Below are 16,328 nucleotides of genomic sequence, written 5' to 3' on the forward strand. Positions count from 1 at the left end.
ACAGTATTCCCGCAAAATGACCTCATGACCTTCAAGGCAATCGGAAATGTTAGTAGAGTATTCCAGAGTGCCCAAAACTAGTCTAGGATTAATCATTGAGGGTAAATATTTAAGCCGGGGCTCGTGCCGGGTAATTGTGGAGTGAGGGTCCTGGTGTGCTAGCTGAATGGGTTGGGGGGTGGGTTGTTGGTCTACGAGGCACGTTGCCTGCCAGCTGTCCACAAACTCACCCCCCCCCCCAAACAATCTTCCCTCCTTTGAGCAGAAGCTGTGAGAGATGCATTGTTCTCCCCCGAAAAAAGCAGACATGATGGGGGCAGACCTGCCATCTGCTGCCCTCAACCCCCCCCATCATTCCAGCTTTTTGGGATCAGCTGTCCATCTATTGGAGGGTGGCGGGCAAGGGGGGGGGGGTAATATGTCGGTAGCTTGTAAACAAAACAGCGCTTGTTAGCGCCTGCCCGCCTCGTGGCCCGCCCAGGTTTGCGGCCAAACGTCCACCTGCTCATTTGCATGGCAGTTCAACTGACACTCCAGATAAGACTTGAGCCGGAAAAAAAAAAACAAAAAAAAAACAACGGCGCTAAAATTCTGCTTACGCTAATCAGCACAATGTCGTCTTTGTTGAACTATTTTGATAGGAGTTCAAATACAGCTTTTCTGCTAGCTTACTTATATAAAGGGAGACAAAAAAAAACTAAATTTGGAGTGTCACGAGTAGACCGATAAGGTTCCAAGAAGTATTGCCTGAAAACAACACAGGAAGTCAGCCATTGTGGTTTTGGGATCCTTCGAAGATTAACTTAAATTGGACTGTTGGGAAAAATTCCACCTCAAATACAAGTTTCCCTTAGTAGCATAAAATTTGGGAGGAATGTCAATCATGAGTAAAGCGACCAAAAAGTCATGTTAAAAAAAAAAGTATATAAATATACTAAATATAATATATATTTTATTTTTATTATACTAACTCTTGTCTTTAAATACAAAGTAAATCTGCCATTGGCCTCCTAAAAGACATAAAATTTAGTTAAAAAAAAAAGTCAATCATGAATAAACTGACCAAAAAGTCATGTTGAAAAAAAAAGTATATAAATATACTAAATATAATATATATTTTATTTTTATTATACTAACTCTTGTCTTTAAATACAAAGTAAATCTGCCATTGGCCTCCTAAAAGACATAAAATTTGCTTAAAAAAAAAAGTCAATCATGAATGAACCCACAAAAAAATGTCTTACGTTTCATTCCAGGGGATTTTAACACCACCGTTTTTGTCTTGTTGTTTGATTGTTGTGATTGGAAAGTAGTAGTTTGTGTATACACCAAACACAAAGGTATTTTCTTTGTTTTCACCTGCAACATAAAAACACAACGCACAAACCAGTCTCCCAAACGCTGATGTGGTATAAATAAACTTTTTTTCCTAAAGCTAAGTACGGGTGCCATTTTGGCTGAGCACAATGTGAGCTGCTGTGTGCTGATGGTGATGTGAGCTGAGGTGGGAGAAGTTTCTTTTGTTTGACCGACACACACACACACACACACACACACACACCCCGCAAAGGAGGAAATGGACACATTCCTCAAATTACCATGACCATGGCGTCTGACCTAGCTTGCAGTTTGCCGATGGGGCGGAAGGGGGAGGGGGGGGGGGGCACACCACATGGTCACCCAAATTCATGACCACTAACCCAGAATGTGTACTCACATTGTGATCACCAATCCACTTTTTGATGATATAGGATGATATTTATCCTCTGCAAAGAATAACGATTCATGTGAAGCGTTTAAGCAAAACGGCAGATGTTTCCCCACACAAAAGAACACGTAATGCCCCGCAGCACTTCGATGTGCACCTGTCACACGTACGCACACGCAGCATATGGAGATCGAGACAAAGAGTGAAATGCAGGTTGTGTTTAAAACAGACACACAAACCTTTCACACTCATTTGACCCTTCGTTAGCCAGTTCAACAAAAAGCCTTAGATAGCGTATTGAAGAAAATAGAAGAACGTATCGGTATTGTAAATATATAATTTAATTTTAATTTGATTTTAGAATATTACTTTTTTTTCTTCCATAAACTGCAATTTAACTTCTTCCCGCAATATGATTTATTCCGTAAAAATGTTCAGATGCAAAAAATGAGGCAAAAGCAAAACAAAGCCTGTGGAGTTTTCCGGTACTAAGCCCCGCCCCCTCCCAGATGGCCAGTAAAGAGCAGATAAAGTTTGTGACCTCCCTCGGGCGACAAAATAAGTGTCAGCAGAGAGCACTAAAGATTGGGTACATCTTTTTTTCTGTTGCTAGGCAGAATTCATATTGCTCAACTAGGATCTGCTTTTTTTATATTCACAGTAAATCAACTGTGTGTTTTGTGAACGCCATGGCCCCCCTAACACACACACAGGAAGTGCTGGACTCTGGAGTCAGTCAAGAGTCAAAGGAAAGTGACATTCCTTTCTAAAATTACAATTGCTTGTTAGTATGTATTACCCATCTTTTGCACATAATACTAAAATTTTCTCATAATTTATTTTGCACTAAATTTAAATTTTTTTTCCTCCTAAAATGTAATGTACAGCTGTGAAATCTTTGTTTTCTTTACATCTCGCACACACACATTCACTCTCAGCGAGTGCAGCTGCTGGGGGGGGGGGGGTTTTGGGGGGGCACGGAACCAATGCACCCAGCTCAGGTGGCCTTGATGACCTCACCAGGTCACAAACGCAAATCTCACGAGAGTTCAGTAAGCCTCTATAATGTGTATGCATGGTGCCCCCTCTAGTGGCACATGAAGGAATAACCTAGGGACAGTAATTTTTTTGACAGATTTTTTTTAATGCTGTATTTTTTACCTATAAAAAAATAGATGTAATTCAGGGGGCACATGTATATATTTTAGCACCATTTACATTCATATTTGAAGTGAAAACTATTTTTACCACGTAACTACAAGGTAAAAAAAAAAAAATCTGAATTTCCTGGCAAAACAAAAAAATGAGATCTAGCAGAATTCTTGTCACTTTTCAGACATGTTTAATGTGTAAAGTGTTTAAAAAAAAACTTAAAGAAAAGAGTTTTTGCTCCACCTTCACGATGTCTTGGCATTGAGGTGCTTGGCCATAGTGGCAGCGTTGCTGTCGCCCATGCCGAGGATGTGCGTGTCCATCTTGTGCAGAAGCTCCTTGGAGTGAAGCATCTCCTTTTCCAGGTAGTGCGACACGGTGGCGTCCACCTGAGAAGCATCCTGAACAAATACCAAAATCCAGTCAGCGTCCATCATCTTGAGAGGATGGCAAATATGCTTTTAGGCGAATGACGTTCCCCCCCACGTGTTTGGGAGATGTCCAAGAAAGTGTAGAGGCTCACCGGCGGCGAAGGCGAGATGAAGCTTCGTCCTTCCAGAGCGCGCTTGGTCAGCGCCGACTGCTCGCCGGGCGTCTGCCGGGAGCCCGTCGAGCGAAGCTGAGTGAACAAACGCTGGATGTCGCCGTCAAAGGAAGTTCCCTCGCTGACACTGCTGCTGACAAATCGGTGTTAAGTCAAAGTAAGTATCAAGTGGATTATATTTGGCGTACCTTTCCGCAACGGCCTTGGGAGGGTCATCTGCGGCGTGTCCTTGTAAGGTCGGCCCGTCCCCGGCGGGCCGCGGCCGCGTCGTTTGCGTGAGCTCCGGCCTCAGCTGGGGCTGCTCCGTTACGGAGCTTTCCCTGTGGGAGGTCAACGACGTTGCGGACGACGGCTCAGCCTGCGAGAAGAAAAAAATCTGAATAAAAAGGTGATAAAAGCCATAGAATAGGAAATAGCGCGGATAACGACCGACCTGCTTCCTCACGTCATCCGTGTCTCCGCTGTGCCGCTGCTCCGCCCTCGACAGCTCCTCTCGCAGCTGTGCATGAAATATTGTTTTAAAAATATGCTTATGGGAATATGGTATGTAAATATGCAACAATTGTCAAATAAATATACAGACATGCTATTGGGGTACATTAAATATGTAAATATGAAAAATGTAAATCTTTGAGTGAAATTTAATGTCCAATGTAGTTACATTAATTAAAAAAAAATTATATACCTAAATATTCAATTGATGTGGTAAATAAGAAATATGGAATATTTTATGATGTCACTTCCTGAAATTTAATGTCAAATGTAGTTACATTCATTAAAAAAATATATTATTATATACCTAAATATTCAATTGATGTGGTAAATAAGAAATATGGAATATTTTATGATGATGTCACTTCCAGTTTGGTGTGTCACTAGTGGGAGGGAAAAAAAAAAAAGATGTCCAACCCTTTTCACTTCTGCTACTGAAGTATCAAAGGCGTCTTTTAGCACCCTGGCTTCTTGTTGGACCTTCGCGTGCTGGACGCTGGTTTCTTCCAATCTGAGCACACGTGCAGATGATCACAAAATCATTCTTATAAACAATCCAACACACACACACACACATACCTCTCTTTGAGTCGGGTCACTTGCGCGTTGAGGTGAGCCTCACACGTGCGAGCGCGGTCGAGCTCGGCGGAGGCCCTCTGCAGATCTTCGCGAAGCTTCCCCGCGTCGTGAGAAGTCAAGCACTCCTCCAATGAGCTGAAACAAGGACACACACATTAAAGATACACACGTGATCTCACTCACCAACACCTTTGTCTGCAGACTACCCACCTTATCGCTCGCTCTTTATCGTGCAACATGTGTTTGAGCGTGCTGACGTCTTTATGAAGCCTTTCGATCTCCTCCGTCTTATCCTGTCGACCGAAAACAAGTTGATCGGTTCTGCCGATATTTTTCCAACGCTCTTCCTTACCTGTCGCTGCCAACGGTCGTTGGACAGCCTCGTGTTTGCCAGGGCTCGGAAGCGTTCCAGTTCCATTTCTTGCAGGTGTAGATCATGGTGAACTTTATCCAGCTGAGAACGCATTCGCTGGGCGTCCATGCAGCAGTCGGCGTGTAGGCGCTCGGATGCACGCTGTGCCTGGACAACGATCATTTTCTCGATTGTAAGATTAATTAGGATGTTTCCATAGGTACAAACTAATTTACTTTGACGTGTGCAAGCTCCTCATTTAGATTGTTCTTGTGGGCCTCCAACTCTGCTAGCTGCGTTTGGTAGACCACCAACCTCTGACTGTACTCCTGCAACCAGAATTGGAATTTGTCACATCACCAGCAGGTGGCAGCAAAGGGACCGTTGTATGGAAAGCATATTCCAGAATAAATCTATCATATCAATGTTCTGTGTAATACCTCGAGCTTCTCCTTTAGCACCCTGACTTCAGACACGTCCTCTTCTTTGGATTCCTCACTGATGGCCTTCTTTATGTGTCGGCGCTCAAGCTTCTGATAGTTCCTCTTTAATTTGTCCAGCTGAAGGATTTCACACGGAACCCGGTGAAGTGGGATAAACTGTTCTTTTCAATTTTTGGACAGTGACAGGACATCACAACTGCTCACCTCCTCACTAACTTTTCCCAACTGCTTCTCATACTTGGCTGCCAAGTCATGTCGTCCGGCTTGGATGTCCTCCACCTGCTTGCGGAGAACTCCAATCTACAACGGCAAAGTAAAAGACAAATGTCAGAGTTTCAGGAACATATTAATACCCACCACGTATGATTTACCTCCAGGTCTTTGCGCTGGATGATCACCCTGGATGTGGAAATGTCCTCCTGGCTGCCTTTCAGCTGCTGCTGGAGGTCCCGTATCTGTGCCTCCCACTCGTTCCTTTGCATGCTCATCATGATGTCGATCTGCCGCATCAGCTCCTGGAGCTCAGGCTCGCACGCTGACAGCACTGAGCTGGAGAATTTGTGGATAAACAAGTGCATGAAATAGCAGCCATGACAAGTTACTAAACTATTAGCATGACTTTACCTGAGGTCCGAATTCAGCAACGAGCCCAAACACGCCTCCATTACAGCTCATAAATGTTTGCCAATATTAACCATATGACTTTAATAGACTATTTATACATACTTGGATAAAAAGGTGAATTAGCTACCGGCTAGCAACCACCAAGCTAACTAATCGTTTACGTTTAAAGCGAAGCAATCTAGCGCTTAATATCTTAGTTTTTCAAAAGACTAACTGCTTGCAGCTAGCGCGCTAAACGGAAATAAATTAATAATATTTAGGGGTCAACTGAACATTGAAGGAAAACAAACTTCTCAAAGTACATTAAAAGCAAAAGCAAACTAATTCCTGTTTGAAGCACGAGACCCCGCCTCCTTTAGTGACGTCATCACGTCCGACGGAAGCCGTGAGGCGAAATATGTCCTTTTTAAATTTAATTTCTTTAAATTTGTCATTTTCTCAAGTTTAAAAGTGATTATGATATTTTGTGCAGGCATAGCATGTACTGAAACCATGGAAACAATTTAATTTATAAAAAAAACTTTATTATAACAAGATCTCATATGGCGAATATTGTTAACTTGTCAGTGACAGTGTAAATTTTTTTTTTTATTCTAATATTAGACTTTGCTCTTGTGACAGTGAGCCAGCGCGTCCTTCAGCGCCTCCAGCACCATGTCCGCACTCGAAATGCTGCTGTTGCATCCCATCAGACCGACGCGGAGCACCTGCAAGAGCCAACATTTTAGGTTGCTAAGTGACATGCTAGCTAAGATAGGAATGTTGATTGGTTGCCAAAGAAGTAGGTGACAGCAGTTTTCACGTTGCTAGCTAGCAAGGCACGTGATTAGCGCATTAAAGGTTAGGCAGGTTCCCAGCAAGACAGATAAGGTTGCACACTACCATGCCAGCAGAAGGTCCGAGCCCCCCGGAGATCTCCAAGTTGTGCGTTTTCATGACATAAGCCGTGATCTCCTTCCAGTCGTATCCATCTGGAACCACGATTGTCGTCACCGTCGGCAACCTCAAGGCCTTGGAAAATGATTACAATAAGTGACGAGTGACCCGAAATGACCAACCAAACATTTTACCTTATCCTCCACAAAGAGCTTAAGTCCCATACGCTCCAAACCGGTGTGGAAATACTCAGCCACTTCCCTGTGTTTCTTCCAGGAATGTTCCAGACCCTACCGAGCAGCAGACAATTAGTTCATCCCTCACGAATAAATATTGACTTCAGTTATGTGTTTTGAGCCACCAAATGATGATTTAGCCTCACCTCCTCCACGAGGATGGCCAGGCTCTCCCTGAGGGAGTAAAATGCAGAGACGGGACCCGTGTGGTGGTACCTGTGAAGATGATTAGTTCATGAAAAGATTTCTGCTTTGAAACCGTTTTAATGGAGTCCTTACACTCGGGTGGCTTTGCCGTCGCATCCCCAGTAGTTAGCCAGCCATCTTAGGTCCAAGAAGAACGACACCGGCTTTGTTCTGCGGTTGAATATTTTCCGACTGTGGGCAAAATGCTGCATTTCTACACGGAAATTGTTTTTTTTTGTAGTTGACTGGTGTTGTACGAGTAATATGTTTGATTTTGAGGCCTTACCATGCTCGCTCACTGAAGGAGATGGGTGCGGTTCCTGGTGGGGCGTTCAGAACCTTCTGCGAACCCGTGTACAGGATGTCGATCTCTAAACATAAAGTGTCCCGTTGCCTTGATGTACAATATTTTTTTTTTTTGACAAATGTGATCGAGCATATTAACTTTATCTACCTTGTTGGTCCATGCGCACTGGAGCGCCACCTACTGACGCCACAGAGTCCACCAGCAACAAACAGTCGTACCTGTTGAGGCACAAACGCAATCATCATCATTGCTTCGGTATTTTTATTTTTATCATTTTTACTTGTGACAGAGCTGTCCGATGCCGTCCAGCGGGTGGAGGATGCCGGTGGACGATTCTCCGTGTGTGAGGAAAAGCAGTGCAGGCCTGTGTTTGATTAGCGCCTAGCGTGGCACAACAATCAATCAATATTGATTTGTTAGCATGTTAGCGTGAGTGTCCGCTTACCTGTTCAATTTCTGCATTGGTGAAGACTCCACCAGGGGGCGCAATAATGGTGTGAACCACAGCACCTGTTGAGTCAATGAAATTTCAGTCTGTTTATACTCATAAAAAATAAAAAAAAAGTTAGAAAGAAAATGTAATTGCTAAGAAGCTAGTGTTACCAATCCTCCCAGCCATGTCCGCCGCCCGCTCTCCCCAGATGCCGTTAACTGCTACCAGCACGCCGTCGCCGGTCTCCACGGCGTTGAAGATGCCGCACTCCATGGCGGCGTGGCCCGTGCCACTCACTACAAAAGTCATCGGGTTCAGAGTTTGGAACAGATACTGTACTCCGCTCCGGATGTCGGCCATTATCTGCAAAGCGTCATCTCATTCATTTTAAAAAATTGTTTTGTAGACAGATCTACATTTTTCACTGTCAAAATAAAAAGACAATCAGGTGTTACCTCAAAAGTTTCCGGATGCATGTGTCCGATGACGGGATTGGCTCCGGCCTGCAAGATGCGTGGGGGAACGTTGGAGGGTCCAGGTCCGAACATGTGGCGCCGAGGAACCGTCATGGGAGTCCGCAGACGTTCCGGAGGTGGAACCACCAAGGAGGACATGGCTAAATCTGTGTGGAGAGCTGCGCGAACTGCGACCAGACTGTTTTTCCAACTTTGTTTGTCTGCCACTCAAGTTAAATATTAACGAATGACTCATCACTTTTTTTAGCGGCATTGTATAATCCAATTAAGTTGTAACAAATGACATTTGGTAATGATATGTCAAGATCGATTTAAAATCTCTATCATAGTGTAAATTGCAGACTTGGTTTGATACACAATTGCTAAATAAATATATAAATAAATATTTAAAAATGTGCAAAAATGCTGATTTAAAATGTCTTGATAAAAATCAGGAGACAAGCTGTTATATTATCAGTATACTTTTTGTATACATTTATTTTACAGAATAAAATGAGTACATATTCCATAATATATTTATATCAATACTTTTATTTTGAAAGGTTAAAAAGTAGCATCTTCTAACTTGGACTCTCACCATCTCATGAAAGCCAGAACATGAATGTCAGAAGTAACTACATCTAATATAGTGCTTCTACTGTTTGGTTATATATTTTTGTGGTTATAATCATATTTTAAAAATACTTGGTTTCATGTCCTCGTCTTCATGCGTCATCCTGAGGGACGGTCCTCGGGGTGAGAAGAAGGGTCTTCCCCAGGGGCTCTGTGCTGAAGGAGCCATCGCGGTACACCAGCTGCCCCCTCACGATGGTGGACCTCACCACGCCTCGGAGAGGCACCCCCAGGTACGGAGTTAGCTACGCACAAAAACCACGAAGATCAAATTTCAGGATGAACCCGATTCCTGCTTCAAGTTCAGCCATGTTTGTTTCCTACCTTGTTCTTATGATGTATGCCTTCTTCTTTAATCTATACCAGGATGAAACAAAGTTTTTAACCAGCCTTGTAGCTACTTTGATTTTTTTTTTTTTTTGGTGCAAACCTCAAATTCTTTCTCAGGGTCCCAGATGACCAGGTCAGCGTCGTAACCCGGTTCCAGGCTGCCCTTCTGCTGGCCAAGGCCACAGAGCTGGGCCGTGTTTTTGCACAGGAGGCGTACCGCGTCCCCAAATTGAAAGCCCTTCTGACTGGCTGTGCTCCAGAACAGAGGCAAGCCTAACCAATATCAAACAAGTCATAAACTGTGATTTATGACCATAGAGGAGTTTATGACAAAATGTTTGTGGCCGGTATTACCAAACTGGAGAGATGAAATTCCTCCCCAGGCTTGAGTAAAATCTCCAAGGTCCAGTTTCTTAAGGTCAGGCGTGCAGGGGGAGTGGTCCGACACCACCATGTCAATGTGGCCCTCCTTCAGCGCCGCCCACAACTGATCCTGCAGGGGGAGGCAAAGTATCATTTACAGACACAAAGACTTTTAATATCTAAACAGATTTCAAAATAAGTGACTGTTGACCTGGTTGTGAGCTGATCGGATGGGTGGGCAACATTTGAACTGCGTGGCCCCCGCTGGTACGTCCTCTGCAGTCAGGTTCAGATAGTGGTGGGTCGTCTCCACCGTCAGGGGGGCCCCGCCCTTTTTGGCCTCTAGGATGAGAGGCAGCGCCTGAGCTGAAGATAAATGGACCACATGGCAGCGCACCCTGAAGCACAAAAACACAGCGGACATAAAACGATGTCCCTGAAATATTGCTAACTGGGAGTTGATTGTTTCTGGTTGTCATGGTGATGATGATCTCACTGGTACTCGGTGCAGAGCTGGACCACACTGCGGATAGCCTCTACTTCCATGATGTCAGGTCTAGACTGGAGGAAGGTGTCATATCGTTGAGGATCTGATGTGGGCATAGGTGGACATAGTCAGTCCATATACCTGATGGGTGGGACTACAATAAATGTTACAGTAAATAGAAAATTACCGCCATTGCTCTCACTGGTCTGTTGAACTTCCTTCTCAGCATGAAACTAAAAGAGACCAAAAAAAGATCCCACGTCTAGATCTTCTATAATCGTTTTCATAGGATGCTAGGTGTGCTAAAGCTAACTGAAACTAAAGGTAATGATATGTAAAACAGCAATGATGCTGTGGTGCATTGGTGTACCAGTAGGACACTTCCTGTTCCTCTCAGCTGCTCCATGGCAGCCTGAAGGTCTCCATGGCTCACGTGAGGGAACTCATCCACGCCGCTGTGGATCAGGAAGCACTTGAAGCCAGCCACTCCGGCCTGGATCATGGGCTGAAGTTCTAGCTTTAAGCAGAGGAGAGTTTTGAGAGTTCTGCATGCCTGAATGGACTCCAGCGAGTCACTCTATGCTTCCGCCATGTGCAAATCAGCTGTGTTCACTCCCACAACGGCGCAAACGCCCCTTTCTAACAATAGAGAGGGAGCGGTGTTGTTATTTGATACACCGCCTTACCTGATTGCCGGGAATCACGCCACCCCAAAAGGCAGTGTCCACGAAGCATTTACCCGTGGCCTCGCGTAGCTTCACCTGTAAATTAGCCAGCGTGGTGGTTGGCGGGATGCTATTTCTGGAATAAAAGTAATGTAAAAGGGTTGATTCAAGTTAGTAGAGAATGTAGAGAGTAACAAAATCATTTCACGTGATACTTTGCTCAATAGATGGGTAGGCCACTCACAGGGGCATGTCCACGATGGTGGTGACACCTCCTGCTGCCGCCGCCCTGGTGGCCGTCCAAAATCCTTCCCAGGAGGTGCGTCCGGGCTCGTTGACGTGAACGTGACAGTCCACGATTCCCGGCATCACTACGCTATCGCCCGCATCCAACACCTGAAAACAAGGCTGCAGGGTTTATTGGCTAGCTACCTGTTGAGTTAGCAAGTTTGCTATCTACTTAATGCAGAACCTAGAGAGATATCTCGTTGTAACTTTATTAGAGCTCATTAACTTGCTTCTATGTAGCGTGCAACCTAATTTGCGACCCAGTAGCTTGTGACAACAAGAAATCTAACAAAACAATTTCATCTTACCTCCACGTCCCCTGTAAATTCCTCAGCGGAAAGCACCTGATGGATCTTCCCATCTCGTATGAGGATGACTGCAGACCCGACTTGTTGGTTCCCCAGAAGAACTCTGGTGCTCTTCACCGCCGACACAGTGGATCCCAGCTCCATGTCTGCATTCAATGCCTGTGAATATGAATAACTAACAAAAAGTGTCTGTTTAATGACTAAACCGGATTGTGTGCAATCCTCAGGGGTATGCCCGCCCCCCGCCTGCAGTCTAAATAGTTCGGAGAATTACCACCACCATGTGACAACTGTCAAAACACTCCAAACAAGAAGAACATTATTATGTGTTTTTTTTTTTTTTTGTTATTATGTTTAACTAAAAGGACGTTTACACTATTTTTAACACGTTACAAAGTCCGACTAATCTAGCAACCTAGCTAATGAGTTACTTAGCTGGCTGGCTAACAAGCTAATCATCAACCTAATTTTCTTTGATGAAATGACAATGTAAATGAAATACAAGAAATTTAACAAACGAGAGAAATAAAATAATACAAATTACACTTGAAAAATTAACCAGATACACGTTAAATCATAATAATATTGAAGAAAACATCTAAGTTAAACTCTTAAATGTTCAATGTTTTAACAGCATTGGTTCCATCTCTAGTGACGTCAGAACGCAAATCTCGCCGAATCACGTGATTGTTTTCATTACGTAATGTACCGGATGCCGCACAACCCGGGAGGACAAGGCGGGGAAAGCGATTGCTAGATGGATGGCTAGCTCGAGAAAAACAATGGGTGAATAGAGTGAACGTGAGCAGCAGGTTTTATTTTAACAACTGTCTCCATCCACCTCATCATCCTCATCTTCACACGAGCAGCGATGGCGGGCCCGGATCAGCAGAAGCAGCCTCAGCAGCAGGTGGAGGAGGAGAAGGCCGAGCACATCGATGATGCGGAGATGGCGCTGCAAGGCATCAACATGCTCCTCAACAACGGCTTCAAGGAGAGCGACGAGCTATTTAGGAGATACCGGTAACGTGCCCGTGCCGTAGAAATACATAATTGTGCGGGTACGGGCGTGTTAAAAAATATCTGCGGTGAAGTCAACGTCATGACGTCACATCGCCAGGGGTCGTAAAATGGACTTGACGCTGAAGCATTTTTAGATGTTTTTGTGTATATATTAATTAAAAAAGGTACCTTCTAGATATGCCACCTGGTTTAAGTCATCATGGCACATTTCAGCTTTGCAGTTTGTGGTGTGTTTTCACTTGCGTTGTCTTCTGCAGGAGTCAGAGTCCGCTGATGAGCTTCGGAGCAAGTTTTGTCAGTTTCTTGGTAAGTGAGATGTGTTAAGCTTGTGCGCAAATATTTGGAGTACATGAAATTTTGTCTTCAGAATGCCATGATGACGTTCGAAGAGGAGAAAATGCAGACGGCCTGCGATGACCTGAAGACCACCGAGAAGTTGTGTGAGAGCGACAGTGTCGGCGTGCTGGAGACCATCAGGAACAAGATTAAGAAGAGTGTTGGTTTATTTTAAATCACTTGATTTCATTTGATGTATTCTTGTTAAAGACAGTTCTTGAATGTTCTGCGTATGTACAGATGGACTCTCAGCGGTCCGGAGTGGTGGTGGTAGACCGCCTGCAAAGGCAGATCATTGTGGCCGACTGTCAGGTTTACTTGGCCGTGCTCTCGTTTGTCAAGCAGGAACTCTCAGGTTAGCTTCATACTTTCTTCCACTTCTGTTTTTAGTAAAGTTAGTTATTGTCTTTTGATTTTTGTTCCATAAATACGACAAATATGGTTTAACAGCGTACATAAAAGGTGGATGGATACTCCGCAAAGCGTGGAAGATGTACAACAAATGTCACAGCGACATCAGCCAGCTCCAGGACGCCTGCCAGCAGACCACCGCCGAGACCGCCACCGCCGCCACCACCGTGCCCGACAATGCCAACCATAATGAAGTGGAGAGCGGTGTGACGTCCGAGGCCCTGGACCGCCTGAAGGGCTCGGTGAGCTTCGGCTACGGCCTGTTCCACCTGTGCATCTCCATGGTGCCCCCTCACCTTCTCAAGATCATCAACCTGCTGGGCTTCCCCGGAGACCGCCTGCAAGGCCTCGCCGCACTTGCCTACGCCAGCGAGAGCAAGGACATGAAGGCACCCCTAGCTACGTGAGTATGGCCAAAAAATACTAGCACGAACTCTCTAATTGCGACTAAAGTTTTTCTTTTGCGCCATCAGTTTGGCCCTCTTGTGGTACCACACGGTAGTGCTGCCCTTCTTTGCACTCGACGGGTGTGATTCTCACGCTGGCCTGACTGAAGCCAAAGAGATCCTGCACAGGAAGTCGTTGGTCTACCCAAACTCCTCCCTCTTTATCTTCTTCAAGGGGCGCGTACACAGACTGGAGGTAGGACTGCCCAAGCCTTAGATTTTGGTGATGCGTTCAGGATCATGAGGGAATTTTGTGTCTCCTTAGTGTCACATCAACAGCGCTCTGGCCTGCTTCAACGATGCTCTGGAACTGGCTTCAGACCAAAGAGAACTCCAGCACGTGTGTCTGTATGAGATTGGTACGTTGCGGCTAGTCGGGTCTGGCGCTCCTCGTCAGGGATTTGTAGACGAATTGTTTCTATCTGTCTCATCAGGCTGGTGCAGCATGATCGAGATGAACTTCGAAGACGCCCACCTGGCCTTCGAGAGGCTGAAGAATGAGTCAAGATGGTCGCAGTGTTATTACGCTTACCTGACCGGAGGTAAGAAGACGACATTAGCATTACTAGCATTAGCATTACTAGCATTAGCATCGTGGCATCACTTTGGTTTTTTTCCGTAGTGTGTCAGGGCGCCTCGGGCGACCTGGACGGCGCTAGCGGTGTCTTCAAAGATGTGCAGAAGCTGTTTAAGAGGAAAAACAACCAGATTGAGCAGTTTGCTGTCAAACGGGTATGCCTTCTAAAAAAAAAAACACACTCGCTTTGGAGTGTGTGTTTAAAATGTGGATCTGTGGTGTGTTTTGGATGATTGATTTGCGATGTGTCTTTGATGTACAGGCGGAGCGTTTGAGGAAGATCTCCCTCAGCAGAGAGCTTTGCATCCTGGGCGTCATTGAGGTGTTGTACCTGTGGAAAGCGCTTCCCAACTGCTCGTCGTCCAAGCTGCAGGTCATGAACCAAGGTATGGGAAGTCACGCTGTTGCGACATGTTGTGTCAACAAAACTGTGGAAGCGAAGAATAACGTTGTGGGTTCAGTGTTGCAGCGTCTTGACGAGGCGTCGTGTCGAGGATTGAAACATCTCCTGCTGGGCGCCATCCACAAGTGTCACGGGAACATCAGAGACGCCGTTCAGGTAATCTAACAGCCTCTGACAATCACCACATGTGGTGTTTACCGTGGAATATTTTTGCGCAGTCCTTCCAGATGGCAGCCAGAGACGAGCACGGACGTCAGACCAATTCGTACGTTCAGCCGTACGCCGTCTACGAGCTGGGCTGCGTGCTGTTAGCCAAACCTGAGGTCAGTCCAGTCCTATTTATTGTTTTTTTTTATATATATTTTTATATTTTTTATTTATATATTTTTTAATTTAGATTCTAGGCTGTGCTGGTATATATAAATGTATAATTTATAATTTATAATATATAAATTTATATACATTTAATTCAGATGAAAAGAAAGTATGTCCAATTTTCTTTTCCAATTATACAAACAAAACATTAAAAAGTTATCCGATTAAAAATAATAATTTTAAGGAATGTGTTTTTGATTACACATTTCTTTTGTGTTCCCACAAATCAGACAGTGGGCAAGGGAAGATCGTTCCTACTCCAAGCAAAGGTAAAAATAATCAAATAAAAATGGTTAGCACACACGCTTAGCATTACAGGCTAACACGATTGATATTTATTATCTCCATTTTTATTTCCAGGAGGATTTCACGGGCTACGACTTTGAGAACAGGCTTCATGTGCGCATCCATTCGGCGTTAGCCTCTCTGAAGGAACTCGTGCCTCAGTGACTCCATACGGGGGTCGACGTTAGCCTTTTTACATCATCTTTTAACCCAAGAACTGAATCTGTTTAAGGAAACCTACAGACCCAGTTTGAAAATCACTTATTTACTCATTGTTAAGATATCAGTGCCGGATGCAAACTTAAATCTGTACATACAAGTACTGTATTTTTGTCCCACTCGCAACAAACGGCGGCGTGTTTTAACAAGATTTTTGCCCATGTAAAAATGCTTTCACCTATTGTATGATTTAGCTCATCACAACAAGCACTTGTGCACACATTAAGATGTTCGATGCAGGGAAAAGAACTCAATATTTATTGTGATTGCCTCAAATAGAGTTTTAACAGAATTTTTGCCACACAAATGTTTTCAAAACGGTTTTAACAGAATTTTTCTCAGTGTTATAACACATTTGCCTGCTGTGTCGTACATTTCTTTTCCCAGTCACACCTTCAATTTGTGATGGTGATCATCTCTTTACATCGAGTGTCATCCTTAATCTTCGTGTCGATTTTGATTCATCTCCAACAAAAAGCCGCTCCGAGAAGATGGAGGAAATTGTGCTCTTTATTGTATTCCTCATCTCTTTGTCGTGTGATGAACGTGGAAGTGTGCGAGTGGTCCGTTTGTCAAGTAATGTTTTGATCCACATTTCAGTTCAAATGTCACTCAACTCTACAATAAACTCTTTTCCCTCAAACTAAAGTTTTCTTTTAATTTAAGCAACTCTAAATATATCTCTGTCAACGTATTTATATATTTATCTAGCTTCCAACTAGGCCTTCAATGCTCTATAAATGAAATTAATAAACACATTTTTGCTATGACGTCAGCATCGCCAAGGTGCAC

General features: G+C 44.2%; 4 protein-coding genes across 8 annotated transcripts; 1 reads left to right on the forward strand and 3 right to left on the reverse strand.

Moving 5' to 3' along the window:
* Positions 1 to 1,259: 1,259 nt before the first annotated feature.
* cep63 (centrosomal protein 63) lies at positions 1,260 to 6,262 on the reverse strand. Of its 3 annotated transcripts, XM_068652163.1 has the most exons (14): positions 5,895 to 6,262; positions 5,642 to 5,819; positions 5,475 to 5,570; positions 5,268 to 5,387; positions 5,064 to 5,156; positions 4,828 to 4,995; positions 4,686 to 4,768; positions 4,476 to 4,610; positions 4,314 to 4,407; positions 3,838 to 3,903; positions 3,593 to 3,762; positions 3,384 to 3,537; positions 3,104 to 3,261; positions 1,260 to 1,359 (listed from the first exon to the last, which is right to left on the reverse strand). In XM_068652163.1, the coding sequence occupies exons 1-13, from the start codon at positions 5,933 to 5,935 to the stop codon at positions 3,106 to 3,108; spliced, it is 1,554 nt and encodes a 517-aa protein (XP_068508264.1). In that variant the 5' UTR covers positions 5,936 to 6,262; the 3' UTR covers positions 1,260 to 1,359; positions 3,104 to 3,105. The 3 variants fall into 3 exon arrangements, with proteins under 3 accessions (XP_068508264.1, XP_049579187.1, XP_049579181.1); XM_049723230.1 differs by lacking the exon at positions 1,260 to 1,359 and having other exon boundaries at positions 2,832 to 3,261; positions 3,384 to 3,534; XM_049723224.1 differs by lacking the exon at positions 1,260 to 1,359 and having other exon boundaries at positions 2,832 to 3,261.
* Positions 6,263 to 6,396: 134 nt separating this feature from the next.
* Positions 6,397 to 8,691, reverse strand: agxta (alanine--glyoxylate and serine--pyruvate aminotransferase a). The gene is made up of 11 exons (XM_049723311.2): positions 8,388 to 8,691; positions 8,103 to 8,295; positions 7,945 to 8,009; positions 7,780 to 7,880; positions 7,647 to 7,717; positions 7,479 to 7,563; positions 7,286 to 7,384; positions 7,153 to 7,222; positions 6,965 to 7,060; positions 6,777 to 6,905; positions 6,397 to 6,601 (listed from the first exon to the last, which is right to left on the reverse strand). The coding sequence occupies exons 1-11, from the start codon at positions 8,544 to 8,546 to the stop codon at positions 6,494 to 6,496; spliced, it is 1,176 nt and encodes a 391-aa protein (XP_049579268.1). The 5' UTR covers positions 8,547 to 8,691; the 3' UTR covers positions 6,397 to 6,493.
* Positions 8,692 to 8,853: 162 nt separating this feature from the next.
* On the reverse strand, positions 8,854 to 12,023 carry zgc:103559 (Allantoinase, mitochondrial). Of its 2 annotated transcripts, XM_049723274.1 has the most exons (12): positions 12,006 to 12,023; positions 11,462 to 11,620; positions 11,110 to 11,273; positions 10,887 to 11,001; positions 10,571 to 10,717; positions 10,388 to 10,433; positions 10,210 to 10,303; positions 9,925 to 10,111; positions 9,705 to 9,843; positions 9,451 to 9,623; positions 9,345 to 9,377; positions 8,854 to 9,265 (listed from the first exon to the last, which is right to left on the reverse strand). In XM_049723274.1, the coding sequence occupies exons 2-12, from the start codon at positions 11,603 to 11,605 to the stop codon at positions 9,113 to 9,115; spliced, it is 1,395 nt and encodes a 464-aa protein (XP_049579231.1). In that variant the 5' UTR covers positions 11,606 to 11,620; positions 12,006 to 12,023; the 3' UTR covers positions 8,854 to 9,112. The 2 variants fall into 2 exon arrangements, with proteins under 2 accessions (XP_049579231.1, XP_049579237.1); XM_049723280.2 differs by lacking the exon at positions 12,006 to 12,023 and having other exon boundaries at positions 11,110 to 11,261; positions 11,462 to 11,778.
* Positions 12,024 to 12,117: 94 nt separating this feature from the next.
* Positions 12,118 to 16,184, forward strand: LOC125970631 (tetratricopeptide repeat protein 39C). 2 transcript variants are annotated; one of them, XM_049723162.1, is made up of 15 exons: positions 12,118 to 12,247; positions 12,331 to 12,484; positions 12,742 to 12,790; positions 12,852 to 12,980; positions 13,061 to 13,175; positions 13,271 to 13,634; positions 13,705 to 13,873; positions 13,943 to 14,036; positions 14,112 to 14,219; positions 14,300 to 14,409; positions 14,517 to 14,640; positions 14,716 to 14,813; positions 14,876 to 14,980; positions 15,263 to 15,301; positions 15,393 to 16,184. In XM_049723162.1, exons 1-15 carry the CDS (start codon positions 12,223 to 12,225, stop codon positions 15,480 to 15,482), a joined length of 1,773 nt encoding a protein of 590 aa, XP_049579119.1. In that variant the 5' UTR covers positions 12,118 to 12,222; the 3' UTR covers positions 15,483 to 16,184. The 2 variants fall into 2 exon arrangements, with proteins under 2 accessions (XP_049579119.1, XP_049579128.1); XM_049723171.2 differs by having other exon boundaries at positions 12,156 to 12,484.
* The last annotated feature ends 144 nt before the right edge of the window (positions 16,185 to 16,328 follow it).

This window comes from Syngnathus scovelli, chromosome 10 (assembly GCF_024217435.2).
Source record: "Syngnathus scovelli strain Florida chromosome 10, RoL_Ssco_1.2, whole genome shotgun sequence".
In the NCBI taxonomy this organism is placed as follows: domain Eukaryota; kingdom Metazoa; phylum Chordata; class Actinopteri; order Syngnathiformes; family Syngnathidae; genus Syngnathus; species Syngnathus scovelli.

Excerpts from the sequence above, each read along its gene's own strand:
- cep63 (XM_068652163.1), bottom strand. The coding sequence starts at position 5,935 with ATGGAGGCGTGTTTGGGCTCGTTGCTGAATTCGGACCTCAG. Across the intron at positions 4,996-5,063 it reads AGGAGCTTGCACACGTCAAA|GCACAGCGTGCATCCGAGCG; the intron begins GTAAATTAGTTT and ends ATCGTTGTCCAG. Across the intron at positions 4,769-4,827 it reads ACGACCGTTGGCAGCGACAG|GATAAGACGGAGGAGATCGA; the intron begins GTAAGGAAGAGC and ends TTCGGTCGACAG.
- agxta (XM_049723311.2), bottom strand. The coding sequence starts at position 8,546 with ATGTCCTCCTTGGTGGTTCCACCTCCGGAACGTCTGCGGACTCCCATG. Across the intron at positions 7,718-7,779 it reads ATCGGACAGCTCTGTCACAA|GTACGACTGTTTGTTGCTGG; the intron begins GTAAAAATGATA and ends GTGCCTCAACAG. Across the intron at positions 7,223-7,285 it reads GACGGCAAAGCCACCCGAGT|GTACCACCACACGGGTCCCG; the intron begins GTAAGGACTCCA and ends TCATCTTCACAG.
- zgc:103559 (XM_049723274.1), bottom strand. The coding sequence starts at position 11,605 with ATGGAGCTGGGATCCACTGTGTCGGCGGTGAAGAGCACCAGAGTTCTT. Across the intron at positions 11,274-11,461 it reads AATTTACAGGGGACGTGGAG|CCTTGTTTTCAGGTGTTGGA; the intron begins GTAAGATGAAAT and ends TAAACCCTGCAG. Across the intron at positions 10,718-10,886 it reads GCGTGATTCCCGGCAATCAG|CTAGAACTTCAGCCCATGAT; the intron begins GTAAGGCGGTGT and ends CTCTGCTTAAAG.
- LOC125970631 (XM_049723162.1), top strand. The coding sequence starts at position 12,223 with ATGGCTAGCTCGAGAAAAACAATGG. Across the intron at positions 12,791-12,851 it reads CAAGTTTTGTCAGTTTCTTG|AATGCCATGATGACGTTCGA; the intron begins GTAAGTGAGATG and ends TTTTGTCTTCAG. Across the intron at positions 12,981-13,060 it reads GGAACAAGATTAAGAAGAGT|ATGGACTCTCAGCGGTCCGG; the intron begins GTTGGTTTATTT and ends GCGTATGTACAG.